The sequence below is a fragment of the Callorhinus ursinus genome, unplaced genomic scaffold (genome assembly GCF_003265705.2).
Source record: "Callorhinus ursinus isolate GAN/ISIS: 27379988/994484 unplaced genomic scaffold, GSC_fseal_2.0 scaffold3, whole genome shotgun sequence".
Lineage (NCBI taxonomy): Eukaryota > Metazoa > Chordata > Mammalia > Carnivora > Otariidae > Callorhinus > Callorhinus ursinus.
In genome coordinates this window covers 43,506,496-43,519,099 of record NW_027397065.1, presented here as the reverse complement: position 1 = coordinate 43,519,099, position 12,604 = coordinate 43,506,496, and the positions used below count along the sequence as shown (strand labels likewise).

General features: G+C 36.9%; 1 protein-coding gene across 2 annotated transcripts in view; it reads right to left on the bottom strand.

Annotated features, from left to right (window-relative positions):
- RNF145 (ring finger protein 145) overlaps window positions 1–12,604 on the bottom strand; it is a 55,650-nt gene continuing 43,046 nt past the window's right edge. For both annotated transcript variants that reach the window (XM_025867122.2, XM_025867121.2), the window contains 4 exons: window positions 11,670–11,852; window positions 5,068–5,215; window positions 3,818–4,174; window positions 1–1,624 (listed from right to left, as the gene is read on the bottom strand). In XM_025867122.2, coding sequence (XP_025722907.1) covers window positions 1,241–1,624; window positions 3,818–4,174; window positions 5,068–5,215; window positions 11,670–11,852 — 1,072 coding nt within the window. In that variant the 3' untranslated portion in view covers window positions 1–1,240. The remainder of the gene's footprint in view (window positions 1,625–3,817; window positions 4,175–5,067; window positions 5,216–11,669; window positions 11,853–12,604) is intronic.

The following is a 12,604-nucleotide window of genomic DNA, read 5'->3' as shown; positions in this document are numbered from 1 at the left end:
TTATCTTCAAATTTAAATTTATTAAGACATTCAGCTATGTCTGTCAGTCTACATCCAAATTTGCTACTAAAAATAAAATAAAGTCACATCCCACATTAGGAATATCGAGTCTGAAAAACACTTTTTGAGCCAAGCCTATATTGTATAAATAAATGACTAGTTTCTTTTCATATCAAAATTCCCATAAAAAATTACATTCCCCCCTCCCCAGTTCTACCTGTAGCCATGATGAATGTAAAAATTTAAATATGACACATCCTTGTCAAAGAAAAGGTGCAAAGTCTATTAACAGCTTTAAAAGTGGCATTTGCAGAGTGTGATCATACAGTTAAGTACTCATTCCCAAAGTGCAAATATTGCCATGATTTAACACTGTTTTGATTCAGTCGCAAGAATTAAACATTACACAGATTGAAAAGTACACTTAGGGCCTTTATCAGTGCCCTAAAGCCCCTCCCACTTTGGTCTCTTACACTAACGTGGACCCCAAAGTGTTCATTAGAGTTTTAGTTTACTTCACACAGCCGACACAGTATACAATATATTAACAAAAGTTCCATATACATCAAAATATTGAAGACTCCATCATAAAGTTCAAGAGTCTCAGATTACATGAATGCACCCGCAAGGCCCAAGTGCCCTCCCACCCCCTCCCCTAAAGCACATACGAAGTATGAGTGTGCTTCAATCCTGGAATACAATCAATGCTCTTAAGTCTTTGATTTCATTTCAGTGCTGTACAAAACTCAATTATCACCTGACTTGAGTCCCAAGTAACTGAGGGAAACGGAGGTGGTCAAAAGGGCTGGTCGCTACTCATACTTTGCAGTAAGAATGATCCTGTCCCATAGAAAGTGAAATGTCAGTTCTGCTTCTGCCCGCTTCTTCCCATGCTGTCCTGATGCTCTTTATCCTTTCTTTAGCCCCTTTCAAGCACTCAAATCTGATTTTATTTATCCCTTAGAAGTCAGGGGCAGTTTCTGAAGTTGTTGAAGTTGAATTTTCTTGGCAAACCTCTACAAAATATCAGCATAGGATATATAAATACATTTTGATTAGCATACATTGCAAAATTTCTCCCACAATGTCAGGGGGACGAGAGCAAGCAGCCTCCACTGAGAGTACTTCCTGGATCAGATCCTTGGAATGTCAAGTTTCCCGCCTCATCACCTCATACATTCATTCCTCAAATCTGAGCCCAAATTTCATAGTGAGTTAACTCCTCCAGAGTACCAAAGCGTTACTTCTGCTTCTTTTCTTCTACGCTGACCTCAACAGGACATGCTTCACCTTTTTCACTAAAAGGATATTCCTTAGGGTCACACGTCCCTTCCCGGCTATCTGACCTAGGGGCAGTGCACTCATTATTGTCCCTAGACCCTTCCTGCACCCCAGTCCCTGGAGGAGGCTCCTGATTTGGAGGTTCAGTTCCTTCCTGGAGCATGTTTTGCTCGACTCCAGCAGGAGGTTGTGGAACCAGCTCAGTTCCTAACCCTGGAAGCTGGGAGGAGTTTTTGAGGTGGCAGTGGCACAGAGGGCAGGTCTCCTGGACATACAGCCACTTCTTGAGACAGCCTGCATGGAAGAAATGACTGCAAGGTGTGATCACAGCAGACTTCATGTCCTAGAGGGGGGGAAAGATACCTCAATAAATGCCTATTATCTAAAACCTTTGCGGCTAATCCCAAAAGTTCTAGTTCCAACATTTCTTTCCCACAAAGTCCCCACAGAAAATTTGTAACACAGATTTTAGAATAAAACTCATTTTAGATTATAGTGATAATCGTCCTGCCTTCAAAGACTCCTTTGTACCAACAATGCAAGAACCACTGGCTCAACAGTTAAAAGAAGTAAAAACCAAAAATGATTAAGAAACCAACTCTTAACTGGCTTCTGTCTTCGTATGGAACATGAGCATCACACAACTATTGCAGCGTGACTGCTGGGTCCCTCCCCGCCCGCCCACCCCCGCGGCAGGAGTGTAATTAGAACCTCAGAAAATCTGATGAAGACAGGACTTCCCACAGTTCTGCTTCAGCACAGCTGAAGAGATTATTCCACGATGAAATTACTGGCAAGGAGACAAAATCAGCCACATAACACCAGGGTATTGGCAAGGAAGTGGCAATTTCATGAGGGACACCGTATGTGACAGGGTCTGTCTAAGGCGGCGCTTCTCAGTCTGCGTCACAATCGCCCGGAGCGCTTGCGGGCCACGCACATTCCCGGGCGCCCCCAGACCACTGAAGTGGGGGGTCGGAAGGGGCCCTTGCAGATCTACAGCGACAGCCTGTGCACACCCAAGTCTGGTGGGAAGTGGGATTCTCTGCATTGACGTTCCTTGCAGGAGACAGATGCGGGAGGGACGGCTGAGGACAGGACTTAATTGTGAAGAATGTGTGTTTGGGGCCGCGGCCGTTAATTTTAAGTCCCGAAAAAAGGAGTTACGGTTGTCACAGAAATTCCTTGCCAAGAACTGGTAACACCTGGGAGTCAACTTTTAAGCAGAAAGCCATTCAAGGAAAAGCAGCCAGCTGGGAAGTTAAGCAATCTGACTTTCATTTTCCGCGTGGTATCGGCAGGTAGTCCTAGCACCTCAAAAAAAGTGATGTGACAAAAGGAAATACAAAAACGAGACTCTTAAATCCCAGAGATGGACTATTTAGACATAGGCCCTTTGATGTGCTCTGTCCTGCGCACGATGCTGCTGCCAAGCACCAAGAGGCAGAACTAAGACAATGGCCACTCCACTTGGGGGGAACCTACAACACTCCTTCGTCCCCCAAATGCAAAAACCACCTGGAAAACATTATCTTGCGAGTACCCAAAGGTATGTACTAATAGCAAGAAAAAAGTGGTAGCTGCGTTTTATTCTTGGACGAAACTCTTACACTAGACAGTCTTCAACACACACAAATACATACCCACTCCCATCTAAACTGTAAAGCAGCCCCGGACGAAGAACATTCATTCCTTCATACTCACTGACGCTATCTAGAGTTTTATTCCACCCGCTTGCACTCTTTCAGAGCCATTTTAAAGGAAGAATTTCTGTTGTTGCCCTTAATTTCTATGCATACTTCCAACAGTATGGTTCTGCTACTCAACCACCCCCTGCACAGGTTACCGGTGACTAAACTGTAGGCCTATTTTTCGCTGTGATAGTTCCAAACTCATTTAAATACTATCTTTCAATTTTAATAGAAGGCAGACGTCAGCTATTCATAACACACATGCCAAAGATGCCAGGAAGGCCAACTACAATGGCACACGGATCAGCTGCCTCTACCATAGCCTCCGGCCCCCAATTCCAGACGCACAGGTTATATCCATCTCAGATGTCCATCAACCCACAGGTAAACACATACCCTCTACACTTACGTTAAGTAAACGAATACTTCTTCCCCATCCTGGAAATACCAGAAGGAAAAGCATCAGAATCTTGGCACACCACTTTTCAGAAGTTGCTGACTCCTGAATTGATAGTATATATTTGATAGTGTGTGTGTGTGTGTGTGTGTGTGTGTGTACACATATTTGGGAGTAAACATAAAATACACCTGACCTGTTTTTCCTTTATTTATGGGTGAGCAATGTTGAAAATAACAATAAATTAGAACTTGAGGGACTAAATTAAAAACTTAGTTCAGAAATAAAATGGAAATATTCTATCAGGTCTTTAATAATTTGAGACCTATTTTTTTTAACCAAGGAAATAATTCTGCCTAGAAATTTAACTTAAATATGGTTAACGTGGTTAAAGTCCCAGGGGATACACCAACAACCCACCCAAATGGATTCTTACTGTGCAAGTTACCTGGTAACAGATGGCACAAATATCATTGTGTTTCTCCAGCTGCTCTTTTGTAGCAATGGGTAATGATTTAATCTTATTCACAGCATCCCTGCGGAGAAGGAAGCTCTTCCACCCCAGCTGTGCCCGAAGCCACACATTATAATAGGAATGGATAAAGATGATCATTGAGCCCATTACGGTCCATTCTCCAAAGATGGTCTCTGAGACGCCATAGGCCACCACACAGAGGGCCACAAGAAACTCCAGAAGGCGGTAAGTGCCATTCACATAGTAGATGACATCATCCATGTTTTCCACTGGCTCTTTTCTGAATTCCTCAACCATAAATAAGACATAAATAAAAAGTGTTCCCAAAACCTGGGGGAAAAAATACATGTATTTTTAAAACAGAGTATGACCACTAAAAAAGACTTTTCATAGACTTTAAGCAATAACAACAATCCTAATACTTTTAGGATGCCATATTTAGTATCAGCGGAAACCATGGTTTAATTAAAATGTGGGTGATCTCAGTAATCCAGGCATTTGATACCAAAAAGCCGTATCTTGAGACTTCCTTAAAAAATTCTGATTAGTCATCACTTTTCTCTAACTCATCCTTTCCTTTTATTCCTCCGATCACCAAAACCATTAAAATTCTATTTAAATTTTCCTAATTCTGTAGTTGTACATGCTCCTCAACTTTCAAAAACCTTTACCTCTACAAGGAACAATGAATAAATCTTGGTTGCCAGTGTTGTATTTTCTTTTACTTCTTACTGATCAGGCAGCAAAGATCCACTTTCAAGTTATAATAAGCTGATTATTTCCAGGGCAGTATCGTCTGTTGTGCGTATCTATGTGTGTATTACACCCGTATGTCATATATTCATACACATCAAGAAACTAAGGTTATTTTCGAGTGGGTATTTACTTAAAAAATGTGCTCCAAACAAGCTATAAAATCTTTTAATATTTTATAGTTGCTTATCAATTTAAGCTTTACACGATAGCTCTGTATCCATTTTAAACATTTGCAAAGTTTAATTACCTTGATTAAAAAATAGTGACATGGATAGGTGTGGTATTTCAATAACCTACCATCTAACGTCTGTGCTCATATCAGTGTAATGTTTTTCTGATAAGTAAGGTAGGAAGTTATCACCTAAATAGGCCACTTACAATCATTCATCTCAAAAAAGTTTAATTCCTTTTCTGGAAGGAAAAATAAGAAAATCAGTTATTATATAGTTAATTACTCCTAGGCTTACCTGAAGAGAGGTGAGAATGCTGCTAGAAATAATGATAAGCAGCCAAAAATCCATGTGGAAGAACTGGCAAATCATGTAAGCCATGTAAGCAGGGAACACTAGTAAAAATAAACAAAGGCTCACAGCACGGAAGTGTTTCCATAAACTCCTAGAAAAAGAAAAATACTCCTTTAAAGCGCCTGTCACCCAGGACCACAACAATCACGTTAGGTCTCGGGCCATGCTGACATTTCCCAAATACTTTACTAAGCATCCTTCTCCTTGCCAGTTACTGTACTAGATTTCAGGACAGGGGTCATAGGCCTGGTATTTCAAAGCCACCTGAGTCATCCTTTCTCTTCTCTCCACTCAGTCAAAATTGCCAAACACCATCAATTCTCCTTTCTTTATTTTTTTCAGTAATTAGCTTTCAGTTCCATTTTCATTTCTACCACTTTCAAAGTTATCTCAGGCTTTTGGAGCATTAAGCCTTAACAATAATGTGTGACCTTAAGTCATGAGACATCTTCTCCCCACCTGTTACACTGTGATGAAAATCTCTGCTACTGTGAGCGCAGTATTACTAAGAGGAATGGTTCTCCAACAGCTCTATTAATCCGCACATCTGTCAGGGCTAGAGGCGTAAAAACTATGAACAACTGTGTTGTAGGACCTACTAGCTGGTCTTCCTCCCCTAGTCCCAATCTATCCCAGACACTGCCTGCCTGATTAATCTTCCTAAAGCTCTACTAGTGTAATATTGTCAATGCCTTCTCTAACTTCCTAGCCTGGCATCTGAGCTCCTCGACTCCCAATGTTTTGGTCCAAACTTGTCAACACCTGTTCCTCACTACAAGCAAAGATGGTTAATTAACTGTACTCCCAGAAAAACACAAACACTCTTACACCCCACTAGAAATGCCTCTGGTCCCACTCTCTCTTGTTCTAAACCCTTTAGGCTAGCTCAAACTAAACAAATCAGGTAACGTGAATCCTTTCTCCAGGAATCACTGACCCTCTCAGAATTCTTAACGCTGGTACCAGCCAATCATACACTGAAACTGTAGTCTTGTTTCAATGATACAGATACTTATATGTTGTATGCCTCAACATTTTTATTTGTATTTTATAGTTATTATCTAAATAATATTAATGTACACAGACATAAAAATGCCTTATCACCCAAATTTAAACTCCTTGAAAAAAAGAACAGTAACTCCTTCACATAGCTCAGCTTTTAAGCTCAAAGGCTTGTTTGTAGTGCCAAATAAAACTTGAATATTTATTTCTGCTTGATATTTTTCAAATTATTTTCCATCTATTCCTACTTTTTTTTAAACCTATCTATCCACCCAAATTCAAAGCCCTAAGATATAAGCATGACAAAAGTTATCATGGTTATCTTATGGGGGAATACTATATATACGTAAGTATATATATATAACTTCATATATATAGCTTAATGTATACATATACTTAACTTAGTGTGTATACATATTATATATACACTTTTTACATATAATAAAACTTTATGCTTTTAAGACACCCAACAAATCGAGAGACTTTCTTAGACTTAGATTTCAGTTTCGGATTCCACTTGAACCCTACTTGTCAATGGTGGAATACATACACAGAAGGAGCCTCATAGTTATGGCAAAAGGAGAAGGGACATAATTTTTTCTTTTGTGTACTTCTTCATATATCAAAATATTCTAATAAATCATTCCTTAAATACACCCCAATTTAAGATAGATTATATACTAAGTTCTAAAAGATACATAAACAAAAACCTTCCCCAACAAGTGCCTTAAGCAGAACTTGGAAAAATCTTTCCTTACAACAGAAAAAAGGTCATTTCTACCCCCTGTAAGTTTACTTATCGTTACTTTATATACCTGATTTACAAGCAAATAAAGATAGAGGGCTGCCACAAAGGATTAAAAAAAAAAAAAGATATTAGATATTTCCATTTCCTGGGTAAATAAAAGCCAAAGGTGGAGTACTTTTTTAACACAGTGATTACAAATCTAGAAAGAAATCAGTGTGAACCCAAAACAGATTTCCTCTTTTAAAACACAAAACTCAATTACAATCTATTAACTGAATATCAAGACTTGAAATTATTAATGATTTCCTATAAAAGATGAACTATTCATTTGTTCATTTGTTCATATTCATCCATTGAGGAAATGTAGATTTCAACCAAAATCATTCAGAGCTCAGGGCTGCAAAAAAAAAAAAAAATTAATTTTTTAATTAAAAATCATTATCTGTGATCTCAAATCCACGCAGTCTCAAGGAAACCAAAAAAAAGGCGGCATAAAGAAAAATAACCACACACAAGGTTAAATGCTAGACTGTATGGGACTTTCTATAATTAGTAATTCAGAGAAGAATTATTATTACGGTAAAAATTAAAGCTAGGTACTTGGGAACTGTTTTACAACTTTTCTTGCAAACATTTTCTACCTTCCAAAGTTATGGGACAAACATAAACTTGTCAGTAGTTCTGCTTTGAGATCCAAAAAATAAAAAGTTTTACTTTATTTTTTAAAGAAAGGCAGGCAGGAAGGAATTACTGTAACAGTAGTTATAGTTTATTAGATACTAAATTGTAAATCACTTTCTTTAAATAGGGTAATTTGCCTTAAAGCTTTAAATGTATTTTTTCAAAATCAAGCTATGATCCATTTATATAAAATAGGTATATATTCACATACAGATGTACGTATATTATTTTTATATACATAGAGAAGCATAAACACCATTATGCCAAGAGTTATAATTTATTTCTAATTTTGGCGTGTGTATACACACCAACAAATATATATACACAAACATAGGTGTGTATATTATATACACAAATATATATCTTTATTTAAGCAGTTAAAATTCAATAAAAATCTAATTTAAAATTAAATATAAAATGAACAGCAGAAAACGTTGAAATCTTATCCTATTAATAGGTTAAGCACTATAAAATAAAATAAAAAACTTTTACATTCACCCCAATCCATTTTTTTTAGAAGTTTGTCATTTGAAAATCTACTATGTAATTTGAGTAAGTGGACCATTATCCTAAAATTCCTTGTTAAAAACTGGAATAAAATTTATAGATAAGGGCAACAATTATCTCTATGGCTAAAACTGAGACACCTTTTGAAGTTAAACACTGGAAATTACCTCTAGTCCAAGGAACTCCAAAGATATGTGAGGCTTTTCTCCCCCTAGTAATTATTTCTTAAATGACAGAGAAGCAGTGTTATATGAATTATCGATATTATCTCTTAATTATTCCTCTAATTTGAGAGTTAAGATATTTTTCGTTTCCTTTCTCAATCCCCAGTACTCTGAATTAGTCATAATCCTTAATTCAGGATGCACTGTCACCACTGGTCTGTGGGTGGCCCTCTTTTTACTGAGCTAGTAATCTAATTAGCTATCTTAAATACTGTAACAAGCCTTCATGAACCTGTCTCCCCATACAAAAGTGAGGGCCCAGACAATAACCCACATTTTCACCACATAGCAGGCCTGCCTATTCCACGTCCTGCCTCCCTGCACCCATTGAAAGCATCAACATGAATCTGTGTTCTTTACTCTCTTGCTTGCTTTTCCTTTTTTATAGTTTTGTTTATTAATCTATATGTATTCCTAAAGAGTATATTTTAAATTTTTGTTTAACACAAAAATAACATTCTATACTGTCATCTTTGGGGATTTACTTTTTAACTTTATAATGCTATGAATCATGCATATTGTTTTCTGTGTCACTGCATTTCTAACATTCCATGGTGACTATTATCACATTTACTCACCCACTTTGTTTGATTGTCATTTGGGTTGTTCCCAGATTTATGCTACTGTGAATTGTGCTATGAACATTCTTCTGCATGTCCTTACTGAAACATGTGTAAGAACGTCTAGAGTATACATGTAGGAGGAGAGAATGGCCGCACTGTTTCCAAAGTGATTACACCACTTTACACTCCCACCAGAAACCAGGGATACCATGTCATCCAGACCTTTTCCACTCTAGATAATTAGCTGACTTTCCTTTCTCTCTCCTTTCTTCCTTCCTTCCTTTATTCCTTGCCAATCCCACAGGTTTAAAACAGCACTTCAGTGTGGTCTTGATTTACATTTCTCTTAACACTAAAGATGCTGAACCTCTCTTCATATTCATGTGTCTCCTCTTTCACTAAAAGCCTAAAGATAAAAATGTATTTCATCCATTTCTCTTGCTCATTTGAGCTATTTGTATATTGATACCAATTCTTAGGCAAGTGCAAATACTATGAATATCTTCTCCCAGTTTATAAAGTTAACTTTAGGTCTAAAAAGTTATTAATTGTAATTGTTAGATCTATCACTCTTTCCTTTCCTAATCACAGTCATTCTTAACTCTTAGTCTCGCTCTCCCACAGCAGTTGTCAGTTTAAGAAACTGTTTCCTACTTGAAAGTCCAAAATATAGTAGCCTATGTGAGTTTTAATTTTTGTTTCTGACATTTTAGGTCTCTAACATTCCAGAGTTGGTCCTTTGTTTATGGTGTGAGATAGGAACCCATTCTCTCCTTTTCCCAATAGAGACCATTTTTTCCAGCAACATTATGGAAGAGTACCACCTGTCCCCACTCAATGGACATGCCACCCTTGTCATATACCAAAGTCCAACATATATAGGTGTGTTTGGGGGCTCTCTGTTCCAGTGCTCAAGCTGTCTATATTCCAGCCAATATTACAAATCTGCATAGTACCTCCTGCTATGAGTGAAATAAAACTTTATCTTTCTCAAGTTGTCTGTGTGACTTCCATACAGGGATTATACCAGCCGCACAGAATGAGTTGGGGAGTATTCTTTTTATTGTCTGGAAGTGTGTGTTTCAAATAGGAATAATCTGTTCCATCAAAGTTTGGAACTTGCCTGTAATACCATTTGGGTCAAGATGTTTGCCATTTGCTTCCACTTCTTCAACAGTCACAGAACTATCCAAGTTTTTAAATTCTTCTTGAGTCAGTTCTAATCAGTTACATTTTTCTCAAACTCTTCGATTTCATTTGTTTTAAAAAGTACTGGCATTTGGCTGTACTCTCTTATTTACCATAGGCGACGGTAGGAGAGAAGCACCTAACCCTAACAATTCATCCCTTTTTCGTCCTTTCACAGCCAAGAACCCCTCTTGCCTTTGGCGAATGCTGCAGTGGACACCAGCAAGAACACTGACAATGATGCAAAATAACCACCCCACACCCACACACAGGGCTTCTCAGTTTCATTCCTTTCCTTTTAAATTTCCTCTCCATTTGACCTTGGAGGAAAAAGCCAGTAATGAGACTACTTCAACATCCTGGTGGGAATCAGAACTGGATTTACTGGTTCTTACAGCAGTGGAATTAGATATTTCTTTCTCTTTTCTGATACTTTCTATAGTATTATATTAGTCTTATCGGTATATGCTAAATTAATTTGTATGAGTAATACTACTAAATGATACTGCCAGAAATGACAAAACAGTGTTGTCCTTAGGTCAAAAACAACCCATTTAAATGGCCACTTAACCAAGTTCACCACTGAGTTCAACATCTTAAATGCTTCTATTGATACCTTAAACCTCAAAACCAAATCTCAAATAACTATAATTAATTAAAATGATTATCTGAAACAAATCAAAGAGCTCTAAACTTATTTAAATTAAATTGATTCTTGCAGCCATTCTACCATTGGAGAAAAATTTCAGAATGTTCAGCAATGTGGGATATGGGGATAAAAAGATAAATCTGATGAACTGTAATTAAAATGTTAATTTGAAATGTTTTAAACATCTGCTGTCAAAATTCTATCTCCCAAAAGACTGCCTGTTCCCTTACTCATAAAACACTACCAAAGAAGCAATAAATTCAGGTATTTCAAAAATCAACAGAATGTCAACAGACGCTGGAAAGAAACAGTGGTGCTGAATTTTTAGTAATTCTTTATAGAATGTCCTTGTATAAACTACAGTAAGCCTAATTCTACCTTAAAGAGCTAAATAATAACTTGACTTTCATTCCTTAAGAGAACTTCTGTAATATGGCATGAACATGAATGCAGCTATTAATTTCACCTGGTCCCATAAGGTGTCAAGAATCCCCATTAAAACCTCAGTAAGTTAAAACTGTCTAAAGGCCATCAGATGAGGCCATTATTCCATAAATGCCTATCTTTATGACTGCCTGAGAGCCTTTCTCTCTCCTTCAAATGATTTCCTCTGTTTTCTCAATGCTTTCTCTGCTTTAGCATTACACAGAATAAAATTACATTATTTACTGTATTTCCTGGACTAAATTTGATCCTCTCCATTCTTCATTTTAAAACTGAATATAAAAAGTATTAATTAAATTTCTCTGAAGAAGAAAAAGTTGACTTGTGATTACATGGCCTTTGATGTGATTTCTAACTATAAGAATCTTGAGGAAAAAAAACAGAAAAGTCAAACATATAGAAAAATAAAAAGGTAAACTTGTTACCTTACGCGAATACCAATTATTCATCCGTTTTCTGTCTCTAAATATTATCTAAATCTTCAGACAACAAACTCGTACAAAGAATTTTACAAAAATTTCTTTTAGGAAGTTTCTTACTTGTCTCTAGATGCTCCCAGCGCCAGAACAATAGGATCTGCGATCTCTAACATAGACTGTAGGATAGAAGCTACGACAATGAAAAGGATAATACTGAGCAGGAATGCCCGGTGAACAACCTGTAGCTCTATCAGACCAGTCTGCACTGCCAGGATCAACAGCGTAACTCCTTCTGTCATGCCCCTAAAGAAAGCATACGTTTTCAGAAAAACAATCAAAATCTCATTTCATTCCAAGAGAAAATAATCCAAAGACTTAAAACTGTTGTTACATATTTGTGATCTAGTCTGACTTAGACAAAAAAACCTGATCAGAATATTAACTTATATAGAGCATCGATGTAATAAGTAATACATAGTCATAATACACCATTATATGTGTGCAAAATGTAATAGCTATTATTTTAGCATACAATGAGGAGATAAAAAGCAACTTCTAAGATAAATAAAAGTGTTCTAACCAGGCTTTGCTAATGAGCCAGATACTCTACCATTCTTAGATATCCACGGAATTATATTTATATCATGAGCTGTATCTTGATTAATAAAAAATAAAATCATAGGTGAATGTCTTCATAATCTTGGGAGTAGGAAAGGTCTCTTTAAGTAGACCTAAGAACTAGAGAAGACATAAATATACTTTCTTGAAATTCAGTTTCCATATGGAAAATATATAAAAAATCTTGAGATCTTTTTCATCTTATTGACTTGATTTATAAAGAACCCTCACAAATAAATGAACAAAGGTTAAGTCCAGTTTTCAAAACCACAAATGAGTAAATATTTCAAAGTCTGATGACCCAACCACTGACAAGGAATTTTGAGAAAAAACAGGGAGACTAATGTTGAGATAAAACAGATAAAACCTTTCTAGAGAAAAACTTGCTAATGAATTTAAAAATGTATATACCCTTCAACTCAATAATCTTACTGATA